The 12759-nt window shown below is 28.3% G+C and overlaps 1 protein-coding gene across 1 annotated transcript; it reads left to right on the top strand.

Annotated features, from left to right (window-relative positions):
• On the top strand, positions 8423-11980 carry LOC109343594 (probable flavin-containing monooxygenase 1). Its single transcript, XM_019581970.1, has 5 exons — positions 8423-8888; positions 9703-9940; positions 10155-10330; positions 10423-10781; positions 11578-11980. The coding sequence occupies exons 1-5, from the start codon at positions 8451-8453 to the stop codon at positions 11924-11926; spliced, it is 1560 nt and encodes a 519-aa protein (XP_019437515.1). The 5' UTR covers positions 8423-8450; the 3' UTR covers positions 11927-11980.

A 12759-nucleotide genomic window follows, 5' to 3' on the forward strand; every position in this document is an offset into this window, starting at 1 on the left:
TTATATCTATCAAATATCATTACTGACCTAATGAGATAATATCAACAACTCGTTTCTCTAACCAACAATTCCTTGAGACATTAATAAAGCACATTGTAATAAGCTTAAATATTATCGTGACTAATCAATCTTAAAAAAAACATTCTTTCCCAGTGAGCAATAAGAGGTCCATTGAGCTAGTCCTAGCACTCTAGAATGTAATATAAAATGCTTCATTCTCGTTGAGCGGCATTGTGCTCGCTAAGAGAGACCTTTTTCTCATTGAAAGAGAGTCTGTTCGCTAAGTAAGACTTTTTTTTCTCGTTGAACAAGAGTCTGCTCGTTGTGCGAGATTGTACTCATTGAGCGGAATACTTTGCCTATGTTTGAAGCATTTGGCACTCTCTTCCTAACTAAGTGGCCTACAATTGATACATCCATAAATAAATATTTGCTAGTTGCACAAACAATCTATACACATTTGTACAGTAAAATTGTATAAGGTTGAGGAATTTTAACTAAAATATATATATGAAGTTAGTGTACAATAGGTAACATGAGCACTTATCAAAGCTTTTGAGAAATAAAAAGTATGAAAAAGAATTATACATGAAAAATATAAATATAAATAATATGATGGTTGATGTGTAGTTCGGAAAAAAAGATAAAAATATGATAATATCATCTAACATATCTTATCATAAATATTGCATAGTTATAATTACTTAAAGTTAAAAATAAAATTGAAGATAATATTATGTAAGAAAATAATGGTACTCTTCTTTCGCAAAGCAAGCTTATAGCATTTCAGGTAACTTGTAGCTTGTGGACTCAGTCAAAAAGCTTTAAAAGTTATTCGGTAAACAAAAATTGAAGGTAACTTGTAACTTTAAAAAAAATGAGTTTTTAGTGTTTGAATACTATTTTTCAGAAAGCTACTTCAAGTAGTATTTAGAAAGTAAAAATAACTTTCAATAATTTGCTTACCAATTTTGTCATTCAATATTTAAAAAGATTCCATTAGTTGTCCCAATTAAAATTGGTCACTCCTACCTTTCATTAATTTACCTTCCTTCACACACAAAAAACAAGCACCCCCCTATTCTTATGGTTTCTCAATGATTATTACTTCAAGTATATTACACAATTTATAGGGTTTTATATGAGACAAATAAATAAATAAAATATTACATATCCAATTATAACTAAAATATAAAAATAAATGATTATTTTAAATTATCTATGTATTTAATTACTCTAATTAATAAATAACTAAATAAATAGTAACTAAATTAGGTATGACTTTTTAGACACTTTTTAATTTCAACTAGTTACAAAGCTAATTTTAATGAACAATTTTAGTTTAATAAGTTATATTCATAATTATAAGCTTTAAGCTACCTTCACGATTACAAGCTAGCTTTCCCAAACACAACTAATATGGATGGATATTAACTAATAAATTATTTACCAAATAATAAATAGTGATAAATGATATTATTGTAAACTGTTTCAAAAATTACAATAATTCAAAAATAATAAAATAAAATTTATCTTTCAATAATAATTTTTTATGCAAAGCTCAACTTTAGAAGATTTTGATTTATTTGGCTACAAGGACTAAGGGAAGACAGAGAGATAAGGACGTCTAGATTGTAAGCAATCATGGATGAAAACAGAATCATCTTTGTTTTGTCACTATAAGGTGGAAAACAACATACTAAACATCGTCGTTTTATGTTAGAAGTTTTTTTCAAAAAAAATAAGCAAAACAACATTTCTTCTCTAAAGCTTTAATTGAAAAAATTGGCAAAGCGACATCGTTTAGTTTTATAAATTTGTCATAAAAGGTAATGAAAAGGACATAGTCCAGATGCCTTATACAACATGTTAGCAGAGATTGGACAGGTAAACACTTAACATGTCACATGATCAACTTTGTTATTGATAGGTAAGACTAATGTGGTTCTAAGTTGCAAAAGACAAAAATGACAATTTAAAATTATTAGGGACGACTTCCTTAGTAACATTGGAAAACTTTGACGATTGAAATTAATATTTACTCTAATTAATTAAGAGTAAATTACACTAACCTCTTTGAAGTTCAACTTAAAATTACACTCATCATTTTATATATATATATATATATATATAAATTAGGGGGTTTGTGTATGTGCAGAAAAATGAATGGGTGATTTGTGCAAATTTAATAAAACTCGTGGAGTGTCAATATAATTTACTATAAATCGACATCATCTAGTTTGACTAGATAATTTTACTGATTCAACCTAATACAAAATTTCTTCTAATTTGATTTGTGGCTATGATTTCATAACATTTATGCGTAGCCTAACCAACCTTACCTCTACCCCATCACATTCTAGTAGTCACAAGCAAATAATCAAAAAAATTGCCTAGCCACACTTTCATTTTCTTCCTCTTTCTTTCTACAACTTGGACGAAGGTAAATACGGGTAATCCCTAGCTTTTTCTTCTACTTTTTCCTGCCTTGGATTACTTGTGTTTATTATGATGCACGAAAAATGGAATGGTGAATATAATTTTAAATGTTATTATTTTAAACTTATTTTGATTTCATTTACATTTTATAAATACTTCAATAAATAATATTGACACTCTCTTACTTTTAGTTAAATTGCATGAACTATCCCTCTTTTTTTTGTACCTATACAAACCACCTCCATTTATGTTAATATATTACACTAATTACCCATATATGATAGATAAGTGTGATCTTTTAAACAAAAAATAGTGATGATATAATTAAGTTAAATAAAATATAGTATATTATGAAGTCTAAATAGTATAAGATTCAAGGTATCTTAATTATTTTTGGTTCATTGCAAAATGCGTTAATAATCTAATGGTATGTTATTCAAATCACTCTTATACTCTATTATGATAAACTAAAAATAATGAATATATATCGACTCTTATACTATTTAGATGTGTCTCCATAATATACTATATTTTTTCTAACTTAATTATATTAATATACATTTTTTTAAAGATTATTTTATCTCTTTTGCAAGGGTAATAATCACTGTAACATATATATATATATATATATAAAAAAAGTATGGATGATTGGTATAATTTCAGCAAAACTCCATAAATATGAGTATAATTTATTCTAAATAATATTAAATTATTTTGTAGAAAATAATTTTTCTATGATAATATTTTAATAAAGAGAAAATGATGTATACATTGACAATATAAGAGATTTTTACATTGTCATTGCATCATCTATTATTCATATTTAATTATCATTTACATCTTAAAATACAAATGAATGATGGATATTGCACTGATTGAGTATATATATTTACAATATCAGTGCATACATATTACAATCTTTAATAAATGCACGTTTCAATAAAAACAGAGTTTAATATTTATGTATTGATAGTATAAAGATTTATATACAGTCAGTACATCATCTATGATTCATTGGTATTACTTTAATTTAAAAGTCAATAATATTTAAAAAATGAAATAATAGATAATACGCTGATTGTATAAAATACTCTTACACTGATAATTTTTTTTTTTTCATAAAAATATATGATCATAGAGAACCTACATTAGCTTAAAACAATGTGGAGACTAGATTGCACAAAATTATACAGATGGATATTTTGGGAATAATAATCTGGGAAAATATTTTGTATTTTTTTAAAATAACATTATTTCTATTTTTCCTCTAATGATTATATGTAATTAATATTTCCTATAATTATATAATGATTTTATTGAACTAACATATCTCCATCTTTTTTGGACTTGGGTAAAACAAAGCATACAAACAATTTTCCATTTTTTAATTTGAAGTGAACCATCTGGCTCACTTTCCAGGTTATTTTGGTTTAACTGGGTTTAGTACAGTCAGATCAGAACTTCTCCGGTTCAAATGGATTTTCAAATAAGACTATAAACCAGTGTTATAAAAACCAGTTTGTGTCGGTCGGTTCAACCGATAAATTGGTGAACCGATCTCAATACTGGTACGGTACAGTAATTATACTGGTCAAGCAATCATACCAGTTAAAAAATTGACCAAAACCGGTCAAAACCGGTTATACCGGCCGATTTTCAATTGAACCGTACCAGTCATACCGGCCAGCTTTTATTTAAAATTAATTTTTTAATGAAATTGAAAAAAATATTGATTTTTCAACATTAATAATAATACATTATATTTTTATATTTAATTTTGCCGGTATGCCGTTTAATTAGTGAATCACCGGTTGAACTGCTATACCACTATACCAGTACCCTAATCGATTTGATGATCGGCACAATATTAATAACACTGCTATAAACTATAGTTATTTTCAAGTCCAATCAGCAATTGGATTGGTCGGTTCATTCGATCTAGTCTAATCCTCACAATATCGGTAAATATAGTACATTAAGACAAAAAAGTCTTCCTCAAAATTTCACCAGAAAGGAAAAGAAATTAATTTAGGCCTTTTTATAAAGACTCAATTACCTTTTGTCAGTTACCAAATCTCACTATATCGTTGTGTGCTGCTACAATTTAGGATATTTATATTTTATATTTTATATTTTAATTTAAATTTCTTTATTTTCAAAGATTTGAAAGTAATATAAAATATTTAGAATTTAATTAAGAATGAGGAAACTTCAGATTAAATACCTTAGATATCTATCTCAAATATGGAAGCAAATAAAATAAAGAAACCTAAATTTGATTATATACGCAAATCTTCTGAGTTATTCCCTCCATAAATTTTATACCCTTGTTTTGTTTTATTTTATAATATTACAAAATGGAATATACTGATCCAAATTGACGCCATTAACAAAATCTTATTGGGGTAAATTGTAATTAAAGTAACTTCTAACCATATTTAATTTAATTTCTAAATCAAATAGTTGTCATAACAATCCTTCATGGTCCCATTGTTTTGACTACTTTAAGTATTTTTTGTTTTTTTATTTGTATTTTTTAGTAGTAGTCGTCTAAATACATTTACTCTTCACTTCAATTCAAGCATAAAACCACTTGTCCATTACATTCTAGTTGTCACAAATCACAACATCAATATTTTCTGCCTTGCCACCCTTTCATTATCTCCTTCTTTCTCCTACTACGTGAATTAAGGTAATTAGTCTTCATCCCTTCTTTCTTCTACCTTTTTTTTTCCTTGGATTTTAAATCATGTTTGTCCCCTTTATTTGATTTCATGTACCCATGTTTTCTATATCACATGTTCTTTCACTTTCACTTGTTACAATTTTCTATTGGTATTTCAATGTGAACAAAATGTGATAAAAGTGTTTTAAGGCATGTCCTATCCCACAAACATGAGTCATATATGCTATCCCAAGGCTTACACTCCTTCGTGTACTCTTTCGAGAAGGGAGGATTAGGAAAATCCTATGTACTCTTTATTTCTCATCAGTCAGAAAAGGAAAAGTAAAACAAGACTTTAATAATTATTTAATTTATATTTTCTGACCATGAGAACGAAGATGTATATAAAGTGATATAAATTTTGAGATAGAAGATATAATCCCAAAAACATGTATTTCATGAGAATAATTACAAAAGATTAGAGTTTTAGAGTTTTAAAAAATTAAGGTTGATTGTAATTCTTGGTCTCGAATCCCACATTCTTTATCAATAATAGTAGGATTTTTTTACTTAAACGAATAACAATATGATATTTTAAATTGGTATTATTTATTTTTTGGGATGATCTCTTCTTTCTTCCACCTTTTTCTTTCTTGGATTACATCATGTTTCTCTCCTTTATTTGATTTCATGTACCCATATTTTCTACATCCCATGTTCTTTCACTTGTTACAATTTTCTATTGGTATTTCAATGAGAACAATATGTGATCAATTTGTTTCAGACATTTTCTATCCATGATGTAATCTATACTATATATAAAATCAAAACTTAAAATAATTTCATTTATGGTATAATTTTCATTTCCTATTTTGTCCTTCACATTATTTAATTTTTACAAAAAAAAACTATATAACCCTAAACAACCACCACCAATACATTTAATTAGCCACATATCTCACCTTAAATTAAACATTATCATAAACACAAAAAATATAATATAAAGTATACCAAATGCAACAAATACATTCTAATTCAAAAAATTGAATATTTAGTATCACACAATATTTATAGGCAGACACGAAGTGTCTGTACACACTAGTGAATATAATTACAAAAGATTCGAGTTCTAGAGTTTTAGAAATTAAAGTTGATCGTAAATATTGCCCGGGATCTTTTTTATCATAAATAATATAATGTAATTATTACCCACATTTTATAACATAAATAATAGGATTTTTTCTAATTAAATCAACCACTTTGATATTTTCAAATTGATATTATTTGTTTTTAAATATATTATAAATATACCCCAATCTTAGAAATTCATGCTTTTGTAATTCATATTTCATATTGTGTATTAATATTTCTACATCGTGTAACATATATATTAAATCAGTTTAGTCTCCATCATTTATTGGATCATAATCAAATAGTTTTCATATATAACCAAAAGACCCTATCAAAATATTGGATCGAAATTCATAAGCACCATATTATATGAGTCAAAAAGGGTTGTTTTGTTTTCTATGTTTAACTTATTAGTATTACTTAGAATCTATAATCATAATTTATTATCATATTTTAATTTAATGGTATATGTGACCAATAACAGTTTTTTTTTACATATTTTTAAGTTTTAATTATATAATATTTTATTGGGAAATATCTTATAAATATGTGTAAGTTTTATAATATATTTTCATTTGCATTGTCCAAGGTGCCACAATAGGACGTTGGTCAATGTAAACCAAAAAATCAAAAGTACTATGATTATTGTGACCAACTCTTATTAAAAAAAGTCATATAGTTCATTAGTTTACTCATAAGGTGACGGAAAACCATTATATACTAAAAAGTTTTTGCATGGTCCAAGGTTAATATTTTACTTCATGTATTTCACAAAATTTAATAATAAGGCATAAAATTAATTGAAAGATGATTTTTTATAAACCTATTTTTATCAATATTTTAAAATTTTATTCATAATCATAATTATCCATTATCGTAATTTAGAAACATATAATATTAAACTATTATTTAAACAATATCTAAATAAATAAAGTCTCAATAAAAACATGTGGACATTAGTTTAAACTTTAAAGTTAAACATTGTGGAAAGCACACACAGATTTTGGGAAATAATATTCACCAAATTTACCTGATGGGTGTATTTTGATTGAAAAATTACAATCTTTGTATACCTTTTAAATTATTTACTAAACTAATACACTTTCTAAAAACTCGACAACTGGATTGCTGAGTTTCCTTTTTTTTTTGCTCCAGACATAACTCGGCATCTTCAGTGTAGAGTTTATTTTGTAACAATATTTTATTAAACTCAACAATTATATTGGAGTTTTTCAATTTTTATTTTATTTTATTCCTAGACTAAACTCGACAACCATGTTGGAGTTTTATAGGTAAATTATATTTTATTAAACTCGGCTATCTCATTAAATAAAAATTGCAAAACTCCAATGAGATAACCGAGTTTAATAAAATATAATTTCCGGATAAAACTCCAACATAGTTGCCGAGTTTAGTCTAGGAATAAAATAAAATAAAAATTGAAAAACTCCAATACAATTGTTGAGTTCAATAAAATATTGTTATAAAATAAACTCTACACTGAAGATGCCGAGTTATGCCTGGAGCAGGAAAAAAAAGGAAACTCGGCAATCCAGTTGCCGAGTTTTTAGAAAGTACATTAGTTTGGTAAATAATTTAAAAGGTGCACTAATACTATAATGTTTTAGTCAAAGTGCACCAACCAGTTAAATTTGTCAATAACATTCTGCACTTGTTTTTGTATTTTTTTTAAATAGCATTATTTCAATAATTCTCCTTAGAATTATTTCTCAAGTACATCTAGTAAACCAAAGACAAAATGAATCTTCCTAACTTTTGCCTAATGCATATTTTTATAAAGATTGCATGGTGTTATTTTTTGGTTGGGATTCATAACTGAAAAAAATTATTCCATATCTTATTTATTCGTTCTAAGAATATTGAATGGTTCAGATATACTCATTAATTTAAATCATTGGATTTTCCTAAAAATTAATGGTAAAGATATGAAGTAGGTTTTTTCTACTCACTCTTGGAGTAAGTGGATCATCTCATCTTCTTCTTCTTTTGTATATTCAATGGTATATACGTAAGAAATTAATCTTTTTAGGGGTGTATGACTGCCCTTCTGCACAAGTACTGCTTTTAGGAATCGAACATTTAACGTTTTAGCTTATCTGAGTCCTTATACGACTAGACTAATAAATTATCGTGGGTATTGTATGGTTGCATAGTTTGCCATTATTAAAGCTATTTTTTGCTTGTGCAATTAGAAATGGAAAGAAGAGTGGCTATTATTGGTGCTGGATTGAGTGGCCTTCTTGCATGCAAATACATTCTAGAGAAGGGTTTTCATCCTATTGTCTTTGAAGCTGAGGATAACATTGGAGGACTTTGGAGACATACTATTGCATCTACAAAACTCCAAAGTGACAAAGCATCATGGGAATTTTCTGATTTTCCATGGCCTTCTTCAGTAACAGAAGAAAATCCAGATAATGTACAAGTGTTTGATTATCTTAACTCATACGCTAAACATTTTGGCATCATTCCTTGCATTAAATTCAACTCCAAAGTCTTAGATATTGATTATGTTGGAGACTCTAATGAAGAAATTTTGTCATGGGACTTATGGGGTGGTGCTGGTACCCCTTTTGGCTCTAAGGGAAAGTGGCATCTTACAGTACAAGATACCAACAATTTATCCACAGAGGTATGTCTTATATATTAAGAGGATCATCTGTCTCACTAGTGTCACATTCTCTATCTCGGACCAATAACATATTGCCACATTAAAAAAAAGATATTTAAAAGTATCATATGACGGAGACAGCCAATAAGACATTGTTTGAGATAGATAATCTCTATCCATTTGGCTACTACTATAAAAAAACATACTTTTTTTAAAGATTTTTCTTCAGTAAAATATATATTTATATAGATATAACGTATGAAAAGTGTTTATACGAAAAAGGACCAGTTGGATATAGTTATTAAGAAGTACTTATTTTGAGTTACTTTTTTAAACAGGTTGTTTTCAGAGAATAATTTATATACTTATTTTGAATGTAACATTTGAAGAAGAATGATATGGAAGATGGGTTTATTGAATAAAGTTCAAGATCATTGTTTTAAATTGTAGTTGCGATTATTGTGATTTTGGTTAATATATTTTTTGTCATAAAAATAATATTTTTGAACTTGATGAAATTCGATGATGTTCTGCGGCTCAATGTGGTGGCATTATTATGATTCGGTGTCACAGTGCAATTGTTGTGATACGGTTGTGGCGTCACCACAATCACAACATTGCAGCCGCATCACGTGATGCAGTTGCGGCGGTCACCACAACTGCATTAATGCGGTCACATCACGTGATGGGGTTTGCGGCGGTCATCACAACCATAATATTGTAGCCGCATCACATGATACAGTCTCTAATTAGCATCATTCATCATAATGCTAAAGTGATCCCTACTACTATATATGAATACACCTAAATTAACTTTTATATATTATATGAACAGGTGCATGAGGTTGAGTTTGTCGTTCTTTGCCTTGGGAAATATAGTGGTATTCCTAATATTCCTGAGTTCCCTGAAGGACATGGTCCAGAAGTTTTTAAAGGAAAGGTTCTGCACTCAATGGACTACTCTAATTTGGATAATAAAGCTGCTGCTGAATTGATCAAAGGAAAAAGAGTTACAATTATAGGCTCTCAGAAATCTGCTACTGATATAGCAGTTGAATGTGCTAATACAAATGGTGAGATTATATTTCTTCAAAATTTTCAACAACTTAAAAGATTTCACTTTTAATCCCGATTTTAGATTGTATTTGTACTTGTATTGCATTTAACACTACCTCGACAATTATTGTCGTGATATCTGCAATTGCGGTCGAGTACAACAATTAAAACCTTTTTACGTATTCTCTTTCTAATAGCGATTTCTTTTCGATAACTCGATCGCCTTTATAGGATCGAAGCATCCCTGCACACTGGTCCAAAGATCCAAGCATTGGTTTCTTCCACATTTGTTTGTTTGGGGTATCAGTATTGGATACTTGTACTCAAACCGTTTCGCTGAGCTTTTGATTCATAAGCCTCAAGAATCCTTTCTACATAGTCTTTTGGCCACTCTTCTTTCCCCATTGGTAACAATCACTAAGAACTTATCTCATATACATCATATATAGTTTTATTTATGAAGAACATTATGTTGATTGTTCCATTCTTTAACTTCCAGAGATGGACAATTTCTAAAGTTGTTGAATCATATCTAAAATGGGCATTGCCAATGAAGAAGTTCGGATTGATACCGAAACAGAGCTTTCATCAAGACATTTCCTCGTGTGAGATTGCTATGCTTCCTCAGAAATATTATGATAAACTTGAAGAAGGATCCATCCTTGTGAAGCCATCACAAGGCTTTAGATTCGTCGAAGAAGGTGTACTCATTAACGGAGATTCTGCGCCGATAGAATCGGATCTAGTAATTTTCGCGACCGGATACAAGGGTGAGGAAAAACTCAAAGGCATATTCAAATCACCAATCTACCAGAAGTACATCAATGACCAGCCAGTCCCCACAATTCCCCTCTACAGGTCAGTGTTTGTTTCATTCAAAAACTTAACTTTAGTATTGGAAATGTTTTTTACAAAAGGGTAAGCTTTCATGTCAGCGTTGATATTGTTTGCCTTGTGATCTGAATGTTATGATTTCAAATATTGAAATCGAAATTTTCATTTATGTAATAAGGTTGTGCCTATCCTTCTTTACCTCACTAGAATGAGTTAGGATATCACAAAAACTAAATTTATCTCTACAGTATCCTGGTTCCACTAGAATGGAAGTATTGTGTGTTGAACAGTTAGTGTATGGAAAATATTTTTTCACCAACATTCAATCATTCATATCATATTATGTGATTAAGTAATGATATAATAAGAGCGTAATGTCTATACATTATCAGTATAAAAGTTTATACATAGTATATCACTTATCATTCATTTATATATTTATTTTTTTGAAGAGTTAATAATGATTAAAAGTGAACGATAGATAATAAAATAATACTATATATAACTCTTAAACTGTCTGTCCATAAACTTCGTTATCATATAAATAATTTTAGACAGCATAATAATTAGCCTTGCGAAAAACTATGCATAAAATTAAACTAAATGATAAGTGTTGTTTTAGTTGGCTAAATCTTCTATAGTACTAGACAATCAAGTATTAGAACGTAAAGTGTGAGTTAATTTGATGGTTTATAACTTTTTATTTAAAATATGTAATGCTAAATTTTTTATAATATCAAATGTCACTATCTTCTCTCATACTCTAGAGGATCCAATTTTTTGTTTTAGTATGTGATGCTTATTCTTTTGACCATTTCAGGCAAATAATTCCCCCCAAAATCCCACAACTGGCAGTGATAGGATATGCTGAGACCCTATCAAATCTATATGCCAATGAAATTAGAAGCAAGTGGCTAGCACATTTCTTGGATGGAAACATTAAATTGCCTAGCATAAAAAAGATGGGAGATGAAATTCAAGCATGGAGAGATTATACGAAGCTATATTCTGGGAAATATTATTGGAAGACATGCATTTTTACTTGTGCTATTTGGTACAATGATCAATTATGCAAAGATATGGGATGTAACCCCAAAAGGAAGAAGGGTTTTATTGCAGAGCTGTTTCAACCATATGGGCCTAGTGATTATGCAACCCTTCGTCCATAAATAATTATCTTTTTTTACGTTTGGAGTATTTATTGACATTTTATTTTCTGGCAGTGTTTTGAATTGAAGTATACTCATTTGTATACCTAATAAAATAAAGAATTCATGTCTTTTATTATTAATATTATTTTGCTTGATGTCCCCCTTTTGGGTTTTTCTCATATCCAATTAAATTTATTCAAGGTTTTTTTTGTGTTTCAGCAAAAAGTAAAACTAATTTGTTGACGTAGGAATTGATTGTTTGCAAAAAATTTATAAGCAAATATTAGTCTATTAGTATTTTGTGGTATATGAGATTTGAATTTCCAATCTCCTTATCACTCTATTCCATAAGCTTTTCATTCTTACTATTTGACTATCTTATAACTCTCATTGAACTTGTGTTTGATTGGTGGTGCATGATAGTGTTTGATTGGTTGCAATGGTCTGGCTAGTTATGTTTAATTGATGATCTACCTTCACTACTTTATTTCTATTATTTCTTTTCTTGCACCAGTAACAAGTAATGTAAAGAAGAGAAAAAAGAAAAGAGATAATATACAAAGATTTGTTAATGTGACCCATTATACTTACATCCAGATGTTAGTAAACAAGGATTCAATATTTGGTTAGTCAATTTATTATTATTAAGAACTTTACTTGGACCGTTGAGATCGGAGAAACATTTTTAAACATCATTAAAGTTTTTATTTGGTAAAATACGAAATAATTAATATACATGTGTTAATATTATTCACGGTTTTTAAAGATGAAATTAGACTAGATCACATATCAGATTATGACAGACAAGTCCTTTAGATTTCTCAAAAATATTATTGAATCTAAATAGGTTG

This window comes from Lupinus angustifolius, chromosome LG03, assembly GCF_001865875.1.
Source record: "Lupinus angustifolius cultivar Tanjil chromosome LG03, LupAngTanjil_v1.0, whole genome shotgun sequence".
Taxonomy (NCBI): domain Eukaryota; kingdom Viridiplantae; phylum Streptophyta; class Magnoliopsida; order Fabales; family Fabaceae; genus Lupinus; species Lupinus angustifolius.

Coding starts and splice junctions, on each gene's coding strand:
- LOC109343594 (XM_019581970.1), top strand. CDS start 8,451: ATGGAAAGAAGAGTGGCTATTATTGGTGCTGGATTGAGTGGCCTTCTT. Junction 8,889..9,702: donor CCAACAATTTATCCACAGAG/GTATGTCTTATA, acceptor TTATATGAACAG/GTGCATGAGGTTGAGTTTGT. Junction 10,782..11,577: donor CCCACAATTCCCCTCTACAG/GTCAGTGTTTGT, acceptor TGACCATTTCAG/GCAAATAATTCCCCCCAAAA.